This window comes from Pangasianodon hypophthalmus, chromosome 8, assembly GCF_027358585.1.
Source record: "Pangasianodon hypophthalmus isolate fPanHyp1 chromosome 8, fPanHyp1.pri, whole genome shotgun sequence".
Lineage (NCBI taxonomy): Eukaryota > Metazoa > Chordata > Actinopteri > Siluriformes > Pangasiidae > Pangasianodon > Pangasianodon hypophthalmus.
This window is the reverse complement of record NC_069717.1, coordinates 3,772,503-3,795,443: the sequence shown is the minus strand read 5'-3', so window position 1 is coordinate 3,795,443 and position 22,941 is coordinate 3,772,503. Positions and strand designations below refer to the sequence as shown.

At 40.2% G+C, this 22,941-nt stretch overlaps 1 protein-coding gene across 3 annotated transcripts in view; it reads left to right on the top strand.

Annotated features, from left to right (window-relative positions):
• The first annotated feature begins 1,562 nt into the window (after positions 1-1,562).
• The window catches only part of csnk1g2b (casein kinase 1, gamma 2b), a 37,897-nt gene continuing 16,518 nt past the window's right edge, over positions 1,563-22,941 (top strand). The window contains exons 1-2 of one of the 3 annotated variants that reach the window (XM_026928353.3): positions 1,563-1,718; positions 11,278-12,034. In XM_026928353.3, coding sequence (XP_026784154.1) covers positions 11,807-12,034 — 228 coding nt within the window. In that variant the 5' untranslated portion in view covers positions 1,563-1,718; positions 11,278-11,806. Of the gene's footprint in view, positions 1,719-2,037; positions 2,177-11,277; positions 12,035-22,941 lie in introns of those variants that run through there. The other 2 variants (XM_026928351.3, XM_026928352.3) reach the window with 2 other exon arrangements.

Genomic DNA, 22,941 nt, shown 5'->3' with positions numbered 1-22,941 from the left:
TACTTTGGATCCTGTATATTTGTGAATACTATTAAATATAAGATCAAGGGTTTGAGATGACGTTCATGGCAACTATCACGACAACAGCGAAATGTTTTAAAGAGAATGCTATTAATCCTTAAATGTACAAAAGGTATGCAGGTGAATATGTGAACAATGCTACGTGTGTGGGCAATGCAGTGACGCAGCAGGTAGTGTTGGCACCTCACGGCTCCAACGTCACCGGTTCGATCTTGAGTTCAGGTTACTGTCTGTGTGGAGTTTTGCATGTTTTCTCCATGGGTTTTCTTCCTGGTTCTCTGGTTTCCTCACCCTCCCAAAAACATGCCAGTAGGTGGATTGGATTGCTAAATTGCCCCTGGTGTGAATGAGAGTGTGTGTGCATGTGCATGGTACCATGCGTTGAACCGGCATCACATCCAGGGTTTATCTGCCACACACAGCGACCCTGACCAGGATAAAGCAGTTATTGAAAATGAATGAATGAATTAATAATGGTGCTGGTGTTGCTGCTGCTTCCACCCACAGAGGGAGCCCTGTGCTCTTCCCTATTACACTTTTCTCAAATTTAGAACTCTTAAGGGTTCTTCACTGGTGGAACCCTCAGTGTTTATCATCAGTTGGCCCTTTTTGGGAGCTAAGAAACCTTAATTATCCAAGGAACCCTCATTTTTTAAAATCAGTGTCATTGGTTGGTCACATGGTATATTTGTATTATGCACATTTCGAAACAGTACACCTCCAAAAACCTTCGAAGGATCTACTAGAACTGTACGAGAGAGTACAGGACCGGTAAATGCCTAAAGAACTCTCGAGGAGGGGTTTTTGGTGCAGTGATGGCCTCCAGGATCCCCTGGTTTGATCCTGAGCTCAGGGTTTCACACGTTCTCTCTCTCCGTGTCCGCATAGGTTTCCTCCAGGTTCCTGTCCAAAAGCGTGCTGGTAGGTGGATTGGCAACTGGTGTGAATATGTGTGTGATATCTCTCTCTGTGTCCATGTGAGTTTTCTCCAGGTTCCTGTCCAAAACCATGCTGGTAGATGGATTGGAAACTGGTGTGAATGTGTGTGTGATATAGACTGGGATCCCATCAAGGGTGTATTCCTTCCTCACGCCCAGTGTTCCCAGGACAGACTTTGGATCCACCATGACCCTGACCAGGATAAAGCTCTTACTGAAGATGAATGAATGAATGAATGATGGACTGTGAAAAGAACAGCTTACTTTTGTAGGTTTACTGTAGATAAGTGGTATTTAAGGTTCTGATCATGTTCTTGTTACATTACACACCATGTTTATTAACCTTTTTGCCTGAAACACTGGATTAAACTCAAGCTGCAGGGTGATGTGTGTTCATGAGTAGAATACATCACTTTGCCAAACAGCCTAAAGTTCTCTCATTAAGGTGTAATGGCTGAAAGTGTTTAATTGGTGCTAGAGGACAGGCAAAAACCTGGCTTTTTCTGTGGGCTGTGTGTAATAGAGACATGTTGGTAAGAGCTGCATTCTCTCCAGTCCGGATGTGTTTGTTCTCAAAGTGCGATGGGGAGTGACTGACTCTGCTGACGCCTCGCGCTCACCGACTTCAGCAGGCTTAAAGAGACAACAGCGAATCCGCTCTTAGCCGCTGTGGGGATTTAAAAAAATAAAATTAAACCATTTTTAAAGCCATGAATACGGGAATATATGGGCTGGCGGCATCCCAACTCGAACCTTCAGGTAAACTTGTCTTCATTCTATCCGTTTCCTAAACGGGCTGGTCAAAATGTTACTAAAAAACGAAATGTTAGCTAGCTAGCTAGCCCAGCTAGCTAAGTGGCTAAAAACTAACGATGCAACTAGCTGCTTTTCTCTCCCCCCTCCCTCTCACTCACTCTCCTTCCCGCCTCCTGCTCCAGGATTGGCTAGTTCCACTCGGAATATGTATTCTCAACCAATAGAATGCGGGTAGACGATATGACTGGCCAATCCCAGCACAGCAGGCGGGACTGCAAGCGACCTAGCTATATGAGCTTAGCTGCTATTACCAGTGCTATATAAGAATTGGATTATTATTAGCTAGCATGCTAAGTAGTAAGTTTTAGGTGTAATTGTTTACGTATTTTTCGGAGATACATTAGGATTTAATTCACGAGGACGGGCGTTACAAGGGGATAAATATGTTTGAGAAATGAGAGGTAAATTTATTTCTGTAAAATTCGTTCAGCTAGCAGTGGCTAGCTAGCGCTAACTAAAAATGACAAGCCCACTAACTTAGCTAATGGAGTCGCAGATAATGTTCGATAACCAAATAGATATAAAGACATCCTTTTATCGTATGGGTTTAACAGCAGGGTCATTAAATCCTGAAAGAAGTGCACACTTCCTAGCTAGAAGCTTAGCTGTAAATATTATGTTATTAGTATTTGATGTTGGGATGAGGTTTAATTACACAGAAACCGTAATAACTGCTCTTGTATCAGTTGTAATACAAGTCCATTAACACTCATTCCTCTGCTGTTTTTAAAATCGTGTGTTAAAGATCTTAACATTGGGTTTTAACATTGTTTGGGAATGTTAGTCAGGTTGCTAGGCTTCATGCTGGGTTGGATAGCCAGCAAGCTAACAGCAATCTTACTAACAAACCTTCCAAGGATTTAGTCTTGACATGTAACACAATGTAAAGCCATGTCTTGTCTTGTTAGAAACATGTAATGTACATGTAAGTGTGAGGAGAGATCTAAAAGCATTTATATATATTTATTTAGGATATTTATTTATCTAGTGCCTAGCTGAAGGAAAGGATACAAACATGAATGTTTTAGCAATCATAATAAACAGATTTATATCTTTTTAATCCAGTTTAAAACTACTCAGCTAGTCTAGTCAAGTCAAAATTATTTATACAGCACATTAAAAACTTTCTTTACATAATATAGAAGCGGGGAGAATAAAAGATTGAAGATTAAGAAGGGACGGAAGGCCAAACAGATCAGCCAGACTCCAAAGCAAGATTAAATAGATTTAAAAATAAAAATTTTTTCAACTTAGTATTAGGACAGTGTTAAATCTGTGATACTGTTTTGTCTAAATAACCAAGATGTCTGTTCGATATGGCTCGTAAAGCTGTTTTACAGCCTCGTGGAGTGTTGATGATTAAATAATTCCTGGCTTGTCATTACATTACATTAAATACTTGTCATATTTACTTTGATCGGTCAGGATTATTTGCTTTAATCCTTGTTTGACATTTAAAAGCTGTTTTGTACTTTAAGTCTTTTTTGAGCAGTTTGTGCTTCCTGTTACCAAAAAGTCCAGTTTGTCTGAACAACAAACTTCCTTTCCAGACTACACAGATACTGTTTGGATTCAATGTGAACTCGTAGTTCTGTGTTGTGGTTTAAGCTTTGATTGAAATTAGGGTAGATTTTCTTTTCTGTTAATAGTGACTATGAATCCAGGCTGGCTAACTCGTTTGTTTTGCTTCCTGGTTAGACTCGTTAGTCAGCACAAACAGGCGGCTTGAACCGCGCTGAAATACCGGCTTCATACTTTTGTACACAGAGTTCAAAAACCCTAAATAAGTTTGAGGATGTTTTGTGCTTTTGGGCCATAACTTGAATTGGGATAAAGGTTTAAGAGTAAAGTCGTTTTCACACGGACTCTTGAGTCTGATTTCGACAAGTTTGATGAAGTGTGAACGCTGTTTTTCGAGCCCATGAGCGGTTCAGAGGTCTGATCCCTGGTCTAGTTGAAAATAGTGGTCAGAGGTTCACTTCAACCAAGCCGTGGCACGGTCCGCGTCAGATGTGGAAACTATTCATAATCAGGGACACGTGCCGAGTAATGTGATTGGTTCAACTTGTCACATTACTTCCTGGTTCTACTTTCATGAAGGCAGAGTTATTGATATACGGCCAAAGGTTTTTGCACACCTGACCATCACATTCATATGTGCTTGATGAACATCTCATTCCAGATTTATTCCCCTTTGCTGTTATAATGAGCTCCACTCTTCTGGGAAGGCTTTCCACTAGATTTTGGAGCGTGGCTGTGGGGATTTGTGTTCATTCAACTAAAAGAGCATTAGTGAAGTCAGGAGCTGATGTTGGGTGAGGAGGTCTGGGGTGCAATCGGTGTTCCAGTTCATCCAAAAGGTGTTCAGTGGGTTTGAGGTCACGTCTCTGTGCAGGACACTCGAGTTCTTCCACTCCAACCTTCACACACCATGTCTTCATGGAGCTCGCTTTGTGCACAGGGGCATTATCATGCTGGAACAGGTTTGAGCCTTTTAGTTCCAGTGAAGGGAAATTGTAATGCTACAGCATACAAAGACATTCTGTATAATTGTGTGGTTAAAGTTTGGGGAAGACCCACAGTTTCTACATCCAAAACACAGTTTGCTTTGCTGCTTGAGTTTTGCTACTACAGGGGGGAAAAAAACCTCTAAGCGGATTAACCTAACATTTTGCAAACCTTCATGCACCGTAGTGACGTATGGAATTGTTAATCAAGCCACGGTTCAGAGTCAGTTCTCCTATGTGAACGCAAACCTGCGATTATGAGCCCCGCCCACAAACCGAACCCAGAAATGGTCCTAAGTGCACACTTGAGTCGTCCTGAATCTGCACGGGTTAGGGGTGGGTGCAGTGATATTGGGGGAAATCATATATATATAACCCTGATGTGTTTTCTCCCTTGATGCAGTTCTTTAGTCAGGTGAAAACACAGCAATCATTTCGGATCTGAGAGCGTCTGAGCGAGATGATCTCGGTCCACTTCTGTTCAAATTCGAGCGCAGTTTGATTGCAGTGACAAAGTGAGTCAACTCTGAATCAGTTCAGCTGCAGGAAGTGAATCAAACATGACATGTTTTGAGTTGTAGTATTCTTTTATTTCTCTCGATGTTAGCTGATAAACTGAGCCAAATGGCAGAGCTGTAGTTCTACAGAAACACCATGTGTTCTGGAGATTGGGACAAATAAAATAAAGAGAAATTAAATGCTGGGTGTGACAAAACCGATTTAAATTAGATATTTATATAGTTATCTAATCATTTATTTAGCTCCTTCTCCAAGTTCTTTGTGCTCAGGTGTTTTTTGTGATTCTTGTGCAAACACAACATATTTCCTGCCAATGCATGGAAGAGTTTTATGAGTACAAGCCAGAAGTGTCAATTTCGCTCTGATTCAGACTCAGCAAAACACCTAATAGGTGTGAAATCACCCTGGTGGTTAAACTGAAGCGGTTAAATTAATTAGTTAAATGTGACTCACATGAAGAAACTATTTGTTTCATGTCTGCCACCATGTTATTTTTCAAACGAATCTTCTCATTGCTTCTTCTAATCAACAACGAACAGTGACGGTTTCATATCTAGATACGTTCATGCTTCTGTATCAGGCTGTAGGACGGAATGAAACTGACGAAACAGAAAAAGAACGAGTGATAGGCTGTCCATGTTGGATTGAGTTGTGCTGTGGCTTTGTTCACATTACAAGCTTCGCAATTTAGTTCGTAACCACACGTGAGCCATATCTGTCTTTAACGTGACTGTCCTTTCCTCTAAAAGTGTTTCAGTACACTACTTGTTTTGATCTGTTCCTTCCAGTTTTGCTTTAATCAGTTGCTATAATATCAAGTAAATCTCAGATTTCCCATCTTTCCACTGAATATCGTCGCTGCTGTTGTTGCTGTCCTTCATCATTGTTCTGCCGAAAGTAGAAGACAATGACAGTGATATGTGCTTAAGTGTTGGAGGAAAAAGCCAAATTCCTCAGTCATGTCACATGGCGGTTTATTGGATGTCTGATCTAGGACCACGTAAGAAAGTGGCTCAGGTCTAAGCCTAGATGTCCACTGCACATGCCTCACCGTTTGAGGGACGTGTTTGTCTACGCTGCAGGACGTGAATGAACCTGTCAATCATGGAATCGTCGATTTCGAAAACTAAATGAGCTTCTTATTCAAGTAGGCTACTCTCAAACAGTGAAACATTTTTGTGAAGTGTGACTTGTGAGGTTAAAATTGTGATAGTTTATTAAGTTTTCGTCCATGTCGTCCTGATGGAGCTATGTGTAGGCAGTACATTTCGAATGGACGCAGTCGTGTACAGACAATAGAAGGATGTCTTTTTCCCAGTTGGTTATTGCTAAGCGGCTTTCGTTTCTGATTTACATGAGGCTGAAACCAGCTCAGCTTTTCTCACCACTTGCTATTCCACAATCCAAGAAACATTTCGGGTGAATTCACGTATAGTGGACATCTAGCTGTAATTGAATGATCGGATTTTTGTCTGTGTCACATCTACATTGTGTTCACACTAAAGTCACTTGTAGTTTCTCTTTTGTGTCTTGCGTTGTGTATTCATTATTTAATACAAATTAAACAACGCACTAATCAGTGTGAAAATCGGTTGTTTGATTGAACACGTTGCATGCTATATTTCGTAGTAGCTTTTGTTTGCAGATTAGCAGCGCAAGCTATGTGTACTAGCTACATCTTCTCACCAACGATCTCTGCTACTTCCTTCCAAGCTTTTCAGAACATCTCTATACACCTTAATGAGAGGTTGTACGTGACAGGATAAAATAAAATCGTGGTTTTTTGTTCTATTTTTGTGCATCAAACAGTAAATAGGAACTAATTGCAAGTAGGAACTAAAGCTGGGAGTGGGGAACTGAAAAAACATCGGACCACTTACACCTTAAGATTGGTCTGAGTAATCGTTTGAGCAATTTTCAGAAAATAAACTGTCGTTTTGTCGCTTGCAAGGGTCAGGCACAAAATCAGATTTGTGGCACTTCAACCTTGAAATGTGAACGTAGCAATAAAATGGTGTCCATTGTAGTTTAGCATGGAGAAAGTTGTTTATTAGGTCTGTATATTTTTGAATTTAGCTAAGAAATGTTTCTTTAATCCCGTGTTTATGACTCGCCTGCGTGTGGAGCTGGGATGCACTCATGTCTCGATTGATCTCTTGCTGAGAAACTACCTTTATCTCTTCTGTCACATTTGTCAGCGACTGGCGTTGGGTGAACGAGTGCAAAAGGCGTATGACGTTTAAGCACCTGAAGTGTCTGTGTGCTTGATAGATTGTGAAACAAAAACAGCAGGGAAAATAATTACCTGAAAATTTGCCTTAATCGCCGCTTGGCCAAGCAATGTCATTTTGTCGTTGATAAATATTTCAGAAAGTCAGAGTGATGTTAAATATTACATGACGCACAGTCACACAGGAGGACTTCAGGCACACATGTACAGTCCTCTCTGAAAGTATCGGAACAGCAAGGCCAATTCTTTTGTTTTTACTCTAAACTGAAGACGTTTGGGTTTGAGATCAAAAGATGAATATGAGATAATAAATCAGAATTTCAGCTTCCATTTCCTGATATTTATAACTAGACACGTCAAACAACTTAGAACATGGCACCTTTGGTGGCAGACCACAAAATTTAGGTGAGCAAAAGTATAGGAACAGATAGTCTTAAAGTAAATAGCACTTAATATTTGGTTGCATGTCTCTCGCTTGCAGTAACATCAAGCCAGCGACCCACTGACATCAACAAACTGTTGCATTCTTTTGTGATGTTTTTCCAGGCTTGTACTGCAGCTTCTTTCAGTTGTTGTTTGTTTTAGTGGGTGTCTCCTTTCAGGAGGTGAAATGCATGCTCAGCTGGGTTAAGGTCTGGTGATTGACTTGGCCAGTCTAAAGCCTTCCACTTTTTTCCCCTGATGAAGTCCCTTGTTGTGTTGGCAGTGTGTTTTGGGTCATTGTCGTGCTGCATGATGAAGTTCCTCCAAATTAGATCAGAGTAATTTCTCTGTAAATTGGCAAACAGAATGTTTCTGTAGAATTCTGAATTCATTCTCCTGCTACCGTCATGAGTTACATCAATAAAGGTTAGTGAGCCAGGTCCAGAAGAAGCCATGCAACTACCTCCACCGTGCTTGACCAATGAGCTCGTATGTTTTAGATCATGAGCAGATCCTGTCTTTCTCCACAGTTTGGCCGTTCCATCACTTTGGTAGAGGTTAATCTTGGTTTTCAACTTTTGTGGCTCATTGCTGTATTTCTTTACGAAATTCTCATAATTTTTTTTCCTTGTTTTCTCAGCTTCAAAAAATGGCTTGCTTTTCTCCCATAGACAGCTCTTTGGTCTAAATGTTGGTTTATCCTTTTTAACAATAAATGCAATTCTTACAGGTGAAACCCAGAGCTCAACACGAAACAACTGTCAGTCACATGATCCAATAGATATGATCACTTGAAAAATGGGTGTGGTCAAACAAAAGGTGCCCTGTTCTAAGTTGTTTAACACGGCTAGATGTAAATATCAGGAAATGAAAGCTGAAATTCTAATCTATCATCACATATTCATCTTTTTTAATCTTAAACCCAAATGTCTTAAGTGTAATAGCAAAACAAATGAATTGGCCTTTCCAATTGGCCTTGTGTCTTTTGGCTGTTCCAATACTTTCGGAGGAGACCGTACCTTTCGTTGTGTTTGTTGTTCTTTGATGAGGTTGCGAAGCCTTTCCCTGATGGCCGTTGATCATTTGTTGTGACGCTGAAGCTGTGTTGCGAGTTTGGAAAATTCCTGCATTACCTGTTTCACTTCTTTTCTTCAGACATCATCTGTGGCTCTGCTGGAGGATGTGCATTAATTATAGACCAGACAGAACCTCCGGTATTTAATCTTTAGGTTACTGTTAATGCTTCTGATTTAGCCGCGTGTAGCAAAAACTTTAAAGTATCATCAGTAACAGAGATGAGCCTTGTGCTTATTCTTTTTTTTCCCTTTTATATATTGTGTATTTTGTTTTTGTGTTTATTATTTATTCAGGAATTCGGAAATTAGCCTCTGTTTGAGTTTCTTGTGTTCAAATCGTCATGGAAGATATAATACACGTTGGCGATATGGCAAAACTAACTAAACTAAATATATCTCAGTGTATGAATTTGCGTTCATGATCATGGTCATGATAATGGGATTTGGGAAAGAAAACTATTAAACAGTATGGTTTGAAAAATTTAATTTCTATAAATTTGGATTATTTAACTTTAAAAATGTTGAAACTTGAATTGATGAAACACATGGTCAATAAATGGAGCCAATCATTTACTTGTTACTATGAGTAACATTGGACGTGTTCTGTTGTCCTGATGAAACCTGTGATACGTAAATGACACTTTCCTGAAAGTAAGGAATAAAACAAGGTAGTGCTGTAAACTAATGAGGTAGTGCTGTAAACTAATCAACAGTGTGAAACAGTGTTACTGTTTCCATTTCAACGATGTCCCGAGGTCTTTTATTTCTCCTACACCACAGCAATTTGACAACGATTACAGAATTTTTATTTAGTAAAGAACAACGTCATAATGTTTATCCATTTATAGTTACATTTAATGTCGTGGAACATCCGTAAAACAATTTAGTTCCTGTTCTCAGTTACGTTATAGAAGCTATGAACAGTCGTTCCATCGCCAGCCTCTCTTACGTTAATAAGCCTCTCTTGGAGTTAATAAGACAAAAAAAATCTTGCTTGTCATGTTACAGAGGAATGAAAAAGCACAAATTTCTCTCTTTCTTTGATGGAAAACTTGCTGTTAGAAAGCGCTGACACTGGAGACTCCTTCTATAACTGAACGTCCCCTTAAATATCAATATACAAGTCTCTGTGTAAGTTGTTACTATAGAAACACTAACGTGTTAGAATATGACCTGTGTATTCTGGTACTACTGTCAAAGCTGCTGTAATAGGAACTTAATCAACACTGTCCAGAATGAAGAAATGAACAGCGCTGTGGTGTAACTCAGTTTATCAGAATATCAATATTAAATAAGAAATCCTGAGAAAACATTTGGCAGTACTCCTCATTTGAAGATTAATGTGCAATTGAGGCGTGTGTGTGTGTGTGTGTGTGTGCGTGCATGTGTGTGTGTGCGCGTGGCGTGTACTGTATATATACTGACTAATATGTGAAGTTCCTGTGAGGTTCATGTGAGTTGTGTGGGGTCTTTAGGCTAGCCACAGAGTGAGAAAAGCTGAAAGCTGATGCTTGCGATGCACTGGTTACTGTAACAGTGTGCTTTCACATATGCACCGTGGTTTAGTTTGAATCGAACCCTGGTGTGTTTACGCAGGTGAGAACGCATTCCCATGCAGAGCAAAACAACTGGTCCGAGAGCGTCTGAGCGAGCTGGTCTCGTTCTGGCTCCTAGTGAACTCTAGCACGGTTCGATTGCAGTGAAAAGGCGATTTCACTCTGAATCGACTCGCTGCAGGAAGTGAATCAAACATATATTTTTTTAAAGTAGATGTGATCTGCTAAACTGAGCCAAAGCACAGAGCTGTAGATGTGTGTATTCTGGAGATTTGGACTGATGAGCAAAAAGAGAAAATAAATGCTGGATTTCATATTTGAAATGAGTCATTTATATTATATATATAAATTATCTAGTCATTTATTGAACATGTTCTCTGTTCAACATGCTCAGGTGATTTTTGAATTTATTTATTTTTTTAATTTCTATGAGAGTTTTTTCCATCACCACATTTCTAACCAATGAGTGAAAGAGTTTATTACTTTTTGACTTGTTTTAGTTATACGTAAATGTATCGCAGTGTGATTTTCGCACTGACGAATGGACGAACAGGTGTGAAAGCTCTCGTAGTAATCATTAGTTATTAATCAGTCACAGTTTTGTCAGCAGGGCATCAGGAAATAATTGTAGATCTTATGTAAAATTTGTGCAAACCCATGACCCACTCCGATGAGTACAGGCTCTACTCGGGGACTTTGGGAGTATGGTGAGGTTGTTGAACCCGATATGAGTGTTGTTTGGCTTGTAATTTGCGACCCTTCTGTTCCACGCTGTAAAATCCCATGACCGCTATGCACCTCGTTTTCGATTTGTGTTGTCCCAGACTAATAAATGCTTCCAACCCTTAGACATCTTGTGTTTTTCTTAGACAAGTGCAGTTGCCGCTCGGTCACTTCACTCTTTTATTCTTGCTTGACTTCATGTAAACATTAGAAATCTGTTCAGTGTGTACTCTGGCGAGTATTAATCAGCAACCCTAATATCTTCCTCAAGCTAGTCTGAACACTCCGGTGGATTAGCATCCATGCAGAGGGGATTTATTTATCAGGTTTACGTAACGTCTGTGGATTTAATATTTTATATAACTTTGTAGTAGGTGGTCTGTACTTTGTTCTTTGTAGGCAAACCCTACTCTAGGCAAGAAATGCATTTCTTCTACTAATCTAAAGTTTGTTTATAATATCTTACAGATATCTAGTGGAGAAAGAGTTTGTCTTCATCGCTTGACACGTCGCTGTTGTCTTCGCCTCTGCTGTCGGACTTGGACATGAAGAAGTTTTTTTCCATCGAATGACTCGGAGGAAGCCATGCGGAGTCCAAGTGGACGTCCAGCGGTGGCTGATTGGATCCAGTAGCAGGAAGTGTGTGTGTATATGTATATATGTATGTGTGAGTGAGTGAGTGAGTGAGTGAATGAGTGTGTGTGTGTGTGTGTTTGTGCGGGTGCGTGCAGGTGTTTTTCATGTATGTATGCATGCGCATGCTAGCACAGCCTGCCTCAGTCAGGCGGTAACGTGCTACACACCCCAACGAGAGGAGCAGTGAAGGATTAACGTGACGTGTACACGGCGTTCTGGATTCAGCCATAAAGGCGTGATTTGTGTACAGATTTATATCTCTGACCCGCCCTCTCTGCTAAACCCCTGGCCCTTGTTTTGACGCCTATCTGCTTTGCATGGCCGGCGAGTAACCGTGGAGAGGCCAGGGTACCACAAGCTTATGGATTTTGATAAGAGAGGTGGGAGGGCAGACACGGACGAGGGCAGGAGGATGTCCAAACCGGGCGGGGGGAGGCCTGGGCACACTAGCCGGGGCACGGGCGGGAACTCCGGCGTCCTCATGGTCGGCCCCAACTTCCGCGTGGGAAAGAAGATCGGCTGCGGGAACTTCGGAGAGCTGCGGCTCGGCAAGAACCTCTACACCAACGAATACGTGGCAATTAAACTGGTAAGGGAATGTAACATCTGCTACATCTGTCTCATTTTTAGCCTAGTTATTGTATCCTGACACTATTTTAACCACACCTCCAACCAAATGTGATTCCAGTCAGGTTTCTGTTATTGGGTGTAATATGCAAATGAGCTCAAACACTTGACGAGCAGCTTCTCACATGCCATTCCAGGTCCAAGTGCAAGATGGCTTCCTGATAAACGCAGTAACAATCATGATAAAATCTGACATTTCGTGCTGGTTGGTCAGTTCGTAGTTGCTCTGGTTCAGCTGTAGTGAGCGCTAGTGTTGCTAATGTCAACAGGAAATAAAATATCACTTCACTGCTTTAAAGGGTTTATATCAGTATTAGTATAGACAAGTGAGTCAGTTGAATCTATAACACTGACTGTTTTGAGAAAGTAAATCCATCATAAACTCATGATCACTAACGTCAGCTTTAATTTTAGTTGTTTTTCCTCACTTTGTAGCTTGAAAATTCCGAGTTCAGACTTCTCACTTCTGACGAAATTTGAATGCAGCATACGCTTCATAGATCATCGTGGCTGCGTTTTTTTTTTTTTTTTTTTAATGAGGTGGACAAATGAGTAGTCTAGGCTTCCTGGACAAACGGGTTTTGTGTCTGGGCTATTAGTTGTTTTTTTTTTTTTTTTTTTTTTTGTTGTTGTTTTTTTAATCTGACAGAAAAAGACCTACTCCTTTCGAAAAACAAAAGATTTTCATTTGACTTTCGTTGCACCCACTCTTTGTCTGAATCCCAGCGTGTCCTGCTCGACGCACATCAGATGAGGCGTGATCTTTACAGAATCCGAAAGTGCAGGTTTGGCGAAACCAAGCAAATATTCACCACAAAGCTGTCTTACAGATAGGCTATCTCTCCTGCTGCAGTTAAACATTTCAAGAAAAAATAAATACACTAGCTAGACAAGGTTAATAACTATATTTTTTTTTTAGTTCCTCCCTAATTTGGTCTAGGCCAATTCCCATCCACCAGCCTGACACATGACACCCACATGACAGCTAGGAGGGTGACACGTGCTTCCCCTGAGACACGTGAATCCAGCCAGCTGCACCTGTTCAAACTGCTGCTCGTGCTGCATCACAGGGCAGTGTAACACACTCTGAGGAAAGAGCTACCTGCCCTCTTCCTCATACATGAGCTCAGAGATGGCCACAATTGGCTAGTGTTGCTGTGATTGACAAGGAAGAGAGAGTATGCCCCTCCCTCCCAGAGAGTTTTGCGCTTTTCCTTGGCCACAGATGGTTGTGGGATCATCGGGATTCGAGCTTGCAATCTCATGGCGATAAGGCGAGCGCTTTTCTATCGTGGTACTCACAAGCCTTAAATAACGTCTCGTAGCTGAAACATTTGCTGACTTTTCGAAACTTTATTATAAGCGAGTAATAATCATAAACTTTTTTGTTTCGCTTACTCTGTGTTAATGCGCTTAACAAGCTAAGCTGTCCGTATTGTGTTAGCTACTTTGTTTTTTTTTTTTGTTTGTTTTTTGTTTTTTGTTTTTGCCAAGTCAGTGAGCACACTGGAGCTTTTACTTGCTCAGTGGATTGTTAATAGTTTGTCCTCCCTTGGTTTGGTACACCAGTGATGCGTGTCTGTCTTGATTACTGTCCTAGTGTGCACCAAGATCTAATATGGAGGGGTTTAGTCAGCAAATTTGGCTTCGAAAGAGAGGAGTGTATTTAATCTAGTATTTGATTTGACGTAAATAAAACTCACACCTGTTGGAATTGGATTTAAATCTGGTGTAAGTTTGTCTGGAGTGCATTTACACCTGAGGATAAGCTCTAATTCTGACACTCAAGACACTCAAAAGTGCAAAGAGTCCATTTTGTTTTGAACTTCCATGAATAAAAAAAACCTATGATGGACAAATATACACACAGTGTGTTTTACTTAAATATATAATTTTTTTTTTTTTATCCATAGTCGTTTCCTCTTAATTGTACATCTGCTTTGTTCTGATGTATATTCAATAGTTTCTTTTGGGAAGGGAGTACATAATTTTGTGAATTGACGAAATACCTCCGTTATTACGTACACAAGCAGGTCTCATTTAAGACAGCAGGTTTTTCTATAAACATGATCGGAGTGTTATTTGGAGATGTAAATAGACAGAAGAAACCATGTTTACTGCACGAGTGACTCACTGATTTCTTTCCTCTTGTTGTGCGTAAATCGCTGAGGTAGGAGGAACGGAGTTAAAGCTTTGCTTGCTCAGCATCTTAGTGGGCGATTGCAAAGCTTGCAATAAATTACCTGCAAGCCTCTCAGGGGCTGAGTAGGAATTGAGAATGAATTGTTGTGTGTGTATAGTTTTTTGTAGAAGGACAGATTTATAATGTATCACTTGTAATCAGTGAAAGTGTCAAAACAGTGTTGTAAGAGGAAGTGATAATCGTCGTCTGAATGAACAAAAAGGGATCTGTGTACAGGAACGCTGTACGCTGACTAACCAGTAGACGCTAGAACGACTTTCACTGTTCATGTGCTCATCAAATCTCTGAATATTTATGTGTTTTAATTATTTAGGATCTACTTTTTCTAATAGAGCATGCCTTTCCAAAGGACTCTTGTAGCTCGATGTAGGACCAGGCCTCTAAATATATCCATGCCATGTCATTTACGCCGTGTTTTATTTTTAGATGTTTATGTTATGCACCAGTGGACAAATCACTAGTTTCACAAGTCGTAGTCGACCGTTGGACAAGCAGGCTTAAAAAAAAGTCTTTGACTTTCGCAAAACAAATGTTTGTATTTGGTATGTATTATCCAGTCAGCCAATCAGTCAAGAGCTTTAGTTAATGTTCATGACAAACATCACATAAAGAATGGGGAAAATATTGGCTGGATTGAGTATTTCAGAAATCTCCTGGGGTTTTCACATACGACAGTCTCTAGAGTTTGCCCAGAATGGTGCGAAAAACAAAAAACATCCACTGAGCGGCAGTTCTGCGGAGCGGAAACGCCACGTTGGTGAGAGAGGTCAGAGGAGAATGGCCAGACTGGTGCAGGATGACAAGATCTCAAATAACCACTCTGTACATCCGTGCTGAGCAGAAAAGCATCTCAGAATGCACAAGCTTGAGCTGGATGAGTTAAAACAGCAGAACAGTGCATCAGGTTGCAATCCTGTTAGCCAAAACCAGGAATCTGATGCTACACTGTCTAGTTTCACAGATGAAAATTTCCCCCATTCTGATTGGCTAATGACTTCCTGGGCCACAAATGCAATCAGACACTTTTTTAAGAAAGCTAATAAATTTATAATTTGTCCACCGCTGTGTTATATAACGCTTGACGATATTAAATGGTGTCACAGCTGTGATGCTTCGTAACTGCAGTCATTTTGATTCCATATTATGATTTCGTGATCACTAATAACGACTCATGCCTAGCGTTGTTAGCTTGATCCCTCTTTCGAAGTGCTGTCCTTCAGTCGTAAACTTGTGCTCTGAAACACGAGCAGGAATGACGCCCAGGCTTTAAGGAAGTAGCTGTCAGAAATCCATTTTTATCTCCAGGAAACTTTGCTCCACTGCACCAAGCGTCAACTAAACATGGCTACAGGCTACGAGATGTTGGATTAGGAATCATCACCTATCTAATGAGCTTCACTCACTGCTGTCATGCTGTTTATGTGTGTGTGTGTGTCTGTGTGTCTGTGTGTGTCTGTGTGTGTCTGTGTGTGTCTGTGTGTGTGTGTGTGTGTGTGTGTGTGTGTATGTGTATGTGTGTGTATGTGTATGTGTGTATGTGTGTGTGTGTGTGTGTTGAGGAATCTGGGTTCTGATATTCCTCCTGTTTTTCCCAACTACTTAACAGTTCATATAGTTTAAAGGGCTACTTAATATTTTATTGCCTGGCGAGTTTTATTGGAGTTGTATAAAGCTGGTGTGTGTTGTGGGATACGGCCGTCAGGGAACTTGGCATCGGAGCAGGATTTTCACTGATAGTGTGTTCTCTGACGCACACTCGCACACACTCTTACACACTTACAGACATCGCCTAACAAAGGAGGATATAAGTATTATTCCCATGTCAGACTTTAGTATCACTGTGTGTGTGCGTGTGTGATTAGATATTTTGCAAAACGTTTTTCTAAGGCTGGGGTTGTACTTGGTTTTAAATACACGGACTCAAGAACACGCTGACCGTTTTTTTTTTTTTTTTGGAAAACTGCTAACTGTTAGGGTTAGGAAAAAATCTTCACTTGCCTCATGATTCGATTATAAAACGATTCTCGATTCATCTCCATTACTCGAGCTCTCACAGTGTCAGTATGGTCATTTATGTAAAGAAATTCCGGGATAGATTATCATACCTCAGGTCCAATGAAAGCCTCGTTTTTTTTTTTTTTTTTTTTTTTTTAAATGACTGTTTAAGGGCACAGGTCCTTAGCAATAAATGTTGTTTTCAATTTATTTATCAGAGTTTGGTGCCAACTTCAATACGAGTTGCCTGTTCAAGGGTTCTCTGGTTAGCTACACCAGTTTTTCCTGTTTGCGCTAGCTCTGTGAGGAAACGCCGGATGTGATTTTTCATATCAGTCGTGTTTACATTAGCAGAACAGGTCTTGTAAAGTCAGCCTCATGAAACCCAACATTTTCCCTAATGTCCGCTTTGCCATCGCTTGAATTTTGAATGTAAACACCACTTCCGGAAATTGAGTAGCTGTACGTTTTTCCAGAATTGATAGAATTAAAAAAAGAAAGAAGTTAGTTGAGAATTGCCTTTTTAGTAATTGATTCTTTGTTGCAGAATCTTTCAAGAAAACATCGCGACGCAACATACAAATAACCACCGCCACCTTTAGCAGCCTACAAACCTATGAAAAAGTCTGTAGTACATCTTTGAGCATTTTGTAATCCTAATTTTTGTGTTTTTCCTTCTCTAATTCACCACGATCAACCTGCTTTAGGTTTGTTAGTTAGCTGATGTACGGCGATTAAACTGCGTTTAATAGAGAGTGCGAGATCGGCTGACCTGAGCACTCAGATCAGCATCAGCGAGCGCGGTTAATTAAAACGTATTATGAATTGTGAGCATGGAAAGGTATTCGTGAGTGTGGAGCGAGCAGTGAGAATGCAAAAGTGTGCGTGAGCAGTTCAGTTAGGTGAGCACTGCGGCATCGTTTCTTCTCACTGTGATTGGTCCGTCTTAACCAGTCGCCTTTCTTCTAGACCGTGATCGCATTAGAAACTCCCCAAAATGGCACAATGACCTAGTCGATGTACTTCATAAGTGCCGTTCCTTTAAGGTGCTGGGTGAAGTTTAGGGGCGCGATGTTATGCGCTACATGGAGTGTATTTCCTGAGTGCAGTGCTTGACCTCCATGTTCGAACAGCTGGACCGGTATTTGTATCATGCTCCATTTAGCGAGCTCAGAACCTTAAAGAAGCTGTGAGATCGCTGTAGCAGGAGCAAAGGTGAGAGTCAGTGTCACACTCATCTCACACACACGAGGTACTATCATGCTCGTCTCTCTCTCGCTCTCTCTCTCTCTCTCTCTCTCTCTCTCTCTCTCACTCTCTCACTCTCTCTCTCTCACACGCGCGCGCGTGTATGTGAAATAAGAAGCACAGTCAGGGCCAGGAGAGAGAAACACGACTGAAAGGTCGTCTTTGTTTTCCACTTCTCATCAAGTTTGGGTTCAGCTGCATTCGTTCTCACAGTGGGGGAGAAGCTGACTGCAGTGGACGACAGGAAACGCTGTGTGTGTGTGTGTGTGTGTGTGTGTGTGTGTGTGTGTGTGTGTGTGTGAGTGAGAGAGAGAGAGTGTGTGTTAGGGCTGGGAATATAACCACATAATATCGATATCATGATAATTTATGCCACAGTACACTTTTCTGATGTATCATATCTTTTTGTGACATAAAAAATAGGAATTCCAAACTCTAATGTGAAGAGATTGCGTGGATGTAAAAAAAAATTTGTCCAAAATTTTTCAAATAGTCATTTTTTTATTTATTATTAGAATATGAAAAAAAATTATTAGAATTATTTTCGTAGACACACCCAAATAGGTTAGCAATCCTGTGTGTGTGCGTGTGCGCATGTGTGCGTGCATGTGTGTGCGTGTACTACACCCATTTAAGCAGGAGATCCCAGTTGTGTAATGTTTCCAAAGAGCTACTTTGTTGTAATGTGAGCATGTTGCTTTGTTTGACGTCTGTGTGAGCGTATTCGTTTGTTTGGTGTGTGTGTGTGTGTGTGTGTGTGTGTGTGTGTGTGTGTGTGTGTACACGACACAGAGATCCTACACTTGCTCTCTGTTAGCTTGCTCATCTCTCTTCCAGGCTTGTGCCACACAATGTCAGTTCTTACTAAACCCTCTCTCCCTTCATTAGTCTTTCACTCCTTACTTTTCTTTTCTTCCTTTCCCTGTCTCTCCTTATTGATTTCCTCCTCTACTGTGTCAGATGAATAGATGGATAGAAGGCTAGATGTCTAGATTAGACTTCCTCCATCAGCCGATCAGACGTCGGAGATGAGGCGCTGACGTGATGGACAGCTTCTGGTATGAAACTGAAAGTGACTGCGGGGGAAAATAGCAGAAATATCACACTTCATGTTTTTTCTTTTATGTTAAAGACACAGTAGAAAGAGACGGTGTCACAGCAGTCATCGATATCATCACCAGCTGTATCGCAGTACACTTTTCTTTTTGCTTTGTATTGTTTTGCTGATGGATTGTTAGCATATCATGTTCAGTAGAAGTGTCTATATGTAGCGTGATATGATATTTTTGGCCATATCATCCATCTATGTATTTGCCATCGTATCTCCTGATATAATTCCAGACATAACTGTGTACAGCCTTACTTGCTGGATAACAGGGATGTCACCAAGTACGAATAAATTATCCAATGTTTTCTAATTGGACTATTGTTTTTCTTTGTTTGTTTTAAGCTTTGACAGAAATCTGTTTGCGGCAACAAAAAAAGCCACCCCAGATGAAGGTATCGAGGGTGCCAATAATTCTGGAGACGGCTGTAGGGAAACCTATGATCAAATCCTGTTTTTTGCTTTTCTTTTCTATTCATGCCTGGTTCCGATTTGTTCAATCAGATTTGACGCTTCTACGCTTCACTCTCTTATTCTCAGCGTTGAAACGTTTCTTGTCGAATTGAATTATGTCACATTTCAACGTGGCTTAGACACTTCCCTCACACGTTTCCCTCACACGCTTCCCTGACACATTTTCTTTGATTTAAGATCTCAGGAGCAGGCCGCTCTGTGCTTGTCCATTGTTTTTGAGCGTTGGAAGCTCGTCATGTTGTGGAGAAGCCTGAACTCTGTTCTGATGTGCAGGCGCTTGGGTGGCAAACTCACTGACAAACCGTAGCTCTGGTGTGCCTTTTTTTTAGGTTTAAAACCTGCACGTCAAATTATTCAGTCTACAAATTATTCAGTCTGATTAAAGCTGTTTTTTTATGTAATTTATTTCCATTCTTCTAAAAATGTATTTAATTGCAGTGTTATTTAAGCTCGTACAGTATGACGATATTATCACCAGTGTTATGTTGCTACGATATCCAATAACGTCTATCACAGATTATATCACCAGACGTTACGTATTTTGCATAGGAGCGCCACCAAAACATCGGCGTAAACTAGCATGAGATATCGCTCAAAAATACGGCAGTCTTTTTCTCCATAATAAAACAGGAGTTGAGCCAGATCGTTCCACAAACCGGAATGATCTGCGCAGAATAACCTGATGCGTCCTGGAAGCCCCGCCCCCTTCCCACTATCTTACATGCTCTCGACTCGCACAAGAGCCTTCACTTTTTATCACGGTGAATGGCGAGTGTTTTGAGTTCATTCATGTGAAATAAAATCAATCAATTCTTGTTCAATGTTAGCTAATGTTTAACATCAGTGTATTTTATTTACTGGGAAACGTCACAGAAAAGCTGTCTAATGAAGAAAACTGAGATTAAACAGGTCTACGACGAAGTGTAAGATCTAAAACTTCACATATAATGTTAACGGCGAGCATCGTGAACAGCTTTAGCTGAGAAAATGTCGGACGTCAGACAGCTGATTTGCGAAAGGATTCTGTGGAAATGTGCTGTAATGTCAGTAATGAGAATGAGAGCAAGTTCACGCTGGAAATCAGAAGTCGAATGAGGTGCTCTAATCATGATTCAGCACTGATTGTAAAACTTTGCACTATGGGGTGGAGCAGTGTTAGCATTGTATATGCTATTTATAGTAAACAGTATCTTCCCTGAGTCACACTGAGTCAATGGAATTTTACAGTATTACAGTAATGTCTTAACCTAGAGCGCTTTTACAGTTATCTTCAAACGACTGACTCGAAAACACAGCAGTTCTGGCTGCAAGTCAAATCACAGGTTTACATTAATGCTCTCGTTCTAGTACCTTATCGTTTCTATCCAGGGATGCTCCACATAATCGGAATGAAAAATATATATGTGTAATTGTTGGTATCTGTAAGAAGACGTTTATTTAACGTTTATGGAACGAGTCTCCAGTAACAATCAGAGGTGAAGCTGGATTTTGAAAAACTTTGCGGTTTCTCTGTAACATGACAAGCTGCTTTTTTGTCTTCTGAACAGTAAGGGAGAGACAAAAAAAAGAGAAGAGAGGCTGATGAGGAAACAACTGTTTATAGCTGCTATAAGGGAGCTAACTTGTTTTATAGATGTTTAACATCACACGTAACTATAAATGGATAACGTATGATGTGTCATTCTTTAATTAATAGGAAAATTTTAATTGTTGGCAAATTGCTGTGTATAAGAGAAATAAAACACTCCAGGACATGCTTTTATAGGAAAATAATCATTATATTCTCATTGTTATATGATTATAAGGTGGTATTATTTGTGGAGGAAAAAAAAGTCTGACAGTTAAATGGGTGGAGTTGAATAAGATTGGAATTTTTTTATTTTAATTTTTTTTTTACTTATTGATCCCGCCCCCATTTCCACCCATGTCCACAAAGCTCCACCCACAAAACTTCAGCTAGATTCAGCTAGATCTAGCATTAGCTAGGACTGTCATGACCTCAGTTTTAAACGCACTCGAAAGATAAGTTACAGCTCTATAAACATGACGTTACTGCTCAGAATGATTGATGAGGATGTGAAGAGGCGTTGGGGGCGGGGCTGTAAAATCACAGACAAGAGGCCAAGTATAAAGAAACGTTCCGGACTGGAAGGCAGGTTTCCAAACTGGGTTATTTTTTTCAGCTACGTAGTGCACTTGTTCTGAGATGATTTCTTTTAATCATCATCATAATTTTCTACATAATTTTCCACATTATTTGTATTAGTAAGAAATGAAACATGTTGGCTCATGCACCTTCATTAGACGCTGTGAGTTCAGGTTTTTAGAAAGTTCAGTGTTAAAAAATATATATATATATATATATATATATATATATATATATATTTTAGTTGGTCTCAAAGATAAGTAGTGTTCTGTATAAATATGCGAGTGAACACCATTTTGCCCTTGTAAGACAGATTTCATTTGGGAAAAAAATAATTAGATGAAGGCCAAAACCCTGAGCTTAGTGCGGGAGCACAAAGTGCACAGTTGTGATTTTAATAAAACATGCTGATGGTCCTCATGTAAAGCTGTGGCTCGGGTTCTGTTCAGTTCTGCTGTTCCAGTCAGCAAGAGTGACGCATCACCTGGCCGTAGGAAAACATCAGCAAAAAAACACACACACACACAAAACCAGTACTGTGCATTTTTACTACATTCCTCCCTCAACTTTTCACAACACAAATCCGTTCAAGTGTTTGTTTTAAACTCGTCCTGAAAGAGTGACGGCCTGAATGGGTAGTCGTATGGTAGTGGTAGGTGAAACACTAATCCGCTTTGTCACGCTGAAGGAACGGTGGCTCCAGAAGAGGTCAGAGGTCACTCAGACAGGGCAGAGTGAGCGTTTGGCGAGGTGGGTGGAGCTTATTTTAGTGTGTAACAGTTTAAGCCTAGCCTTGGGTTAAATTACTGGGTTAAATTGTGATTGTTATAATCCAGTTTTAGTTTAGGTCTGGACGTGAGCGTGGGCCTCACACACACACACACACACACACACACACACACACACACACACACACACACTCTTTCAGTTCTAGTTTTCATGATGAATATTGTTGTGTTTAACATATTATTAAATATTATTTCACCATTATTAAACGAGCACTGGCTTCAGTTCAGCTGTATGAATTGTATGCGTGATGTCCAAACACACTTCGAGTCTGTTTATTACGGTTGAATTATCTTACATGTAAACGAAGCCATTGTTCATGTTCGAATAATCACTCTCAAGGATGGATAAATGTAATGAATAAATTTATTAGCTAAAAAGCTCCAGTGCGCTGCCCAGTGTCACGGTTCAGTGTTTGGAAAAGTAGTGCAGGCTGATGTGACCAAAATATCATATCAAGTCATTTCTGTGATACACGATATCTATCACCACGTGTAGGTTCGCTTTCAAACTACACCAGCAAAAAAAAACAAACAAACCAAAACATAAACATAAATTTAAAAATGTCTGTACACTGAAAGGGTGTGAAATTTTTGTTTAAAAATATTCTGAAAATTCTGTACTTTAAAAGATTCACTACAAAAGTCAGCCATCAGATCATCAGGTCAGCTGCTTCCTGTCAGAGGTTGTGCTTATTTTCTAAAAGATACTCGCAATATTTCTGAACAGTGCGTTGTGACTTTATCACAGTATTGATGATGTCATCATATTTTCCCAGTCTTACTGGAAACAAACAAACAAACAAAAAAAAAGTGATGATAAATGTAATATAATATAAAATATACCGAGCTGCTCAAGTGAATTAATATGGATTTCGGGAATCACTGATGATGTAAGAGATTTTTAGAAAAG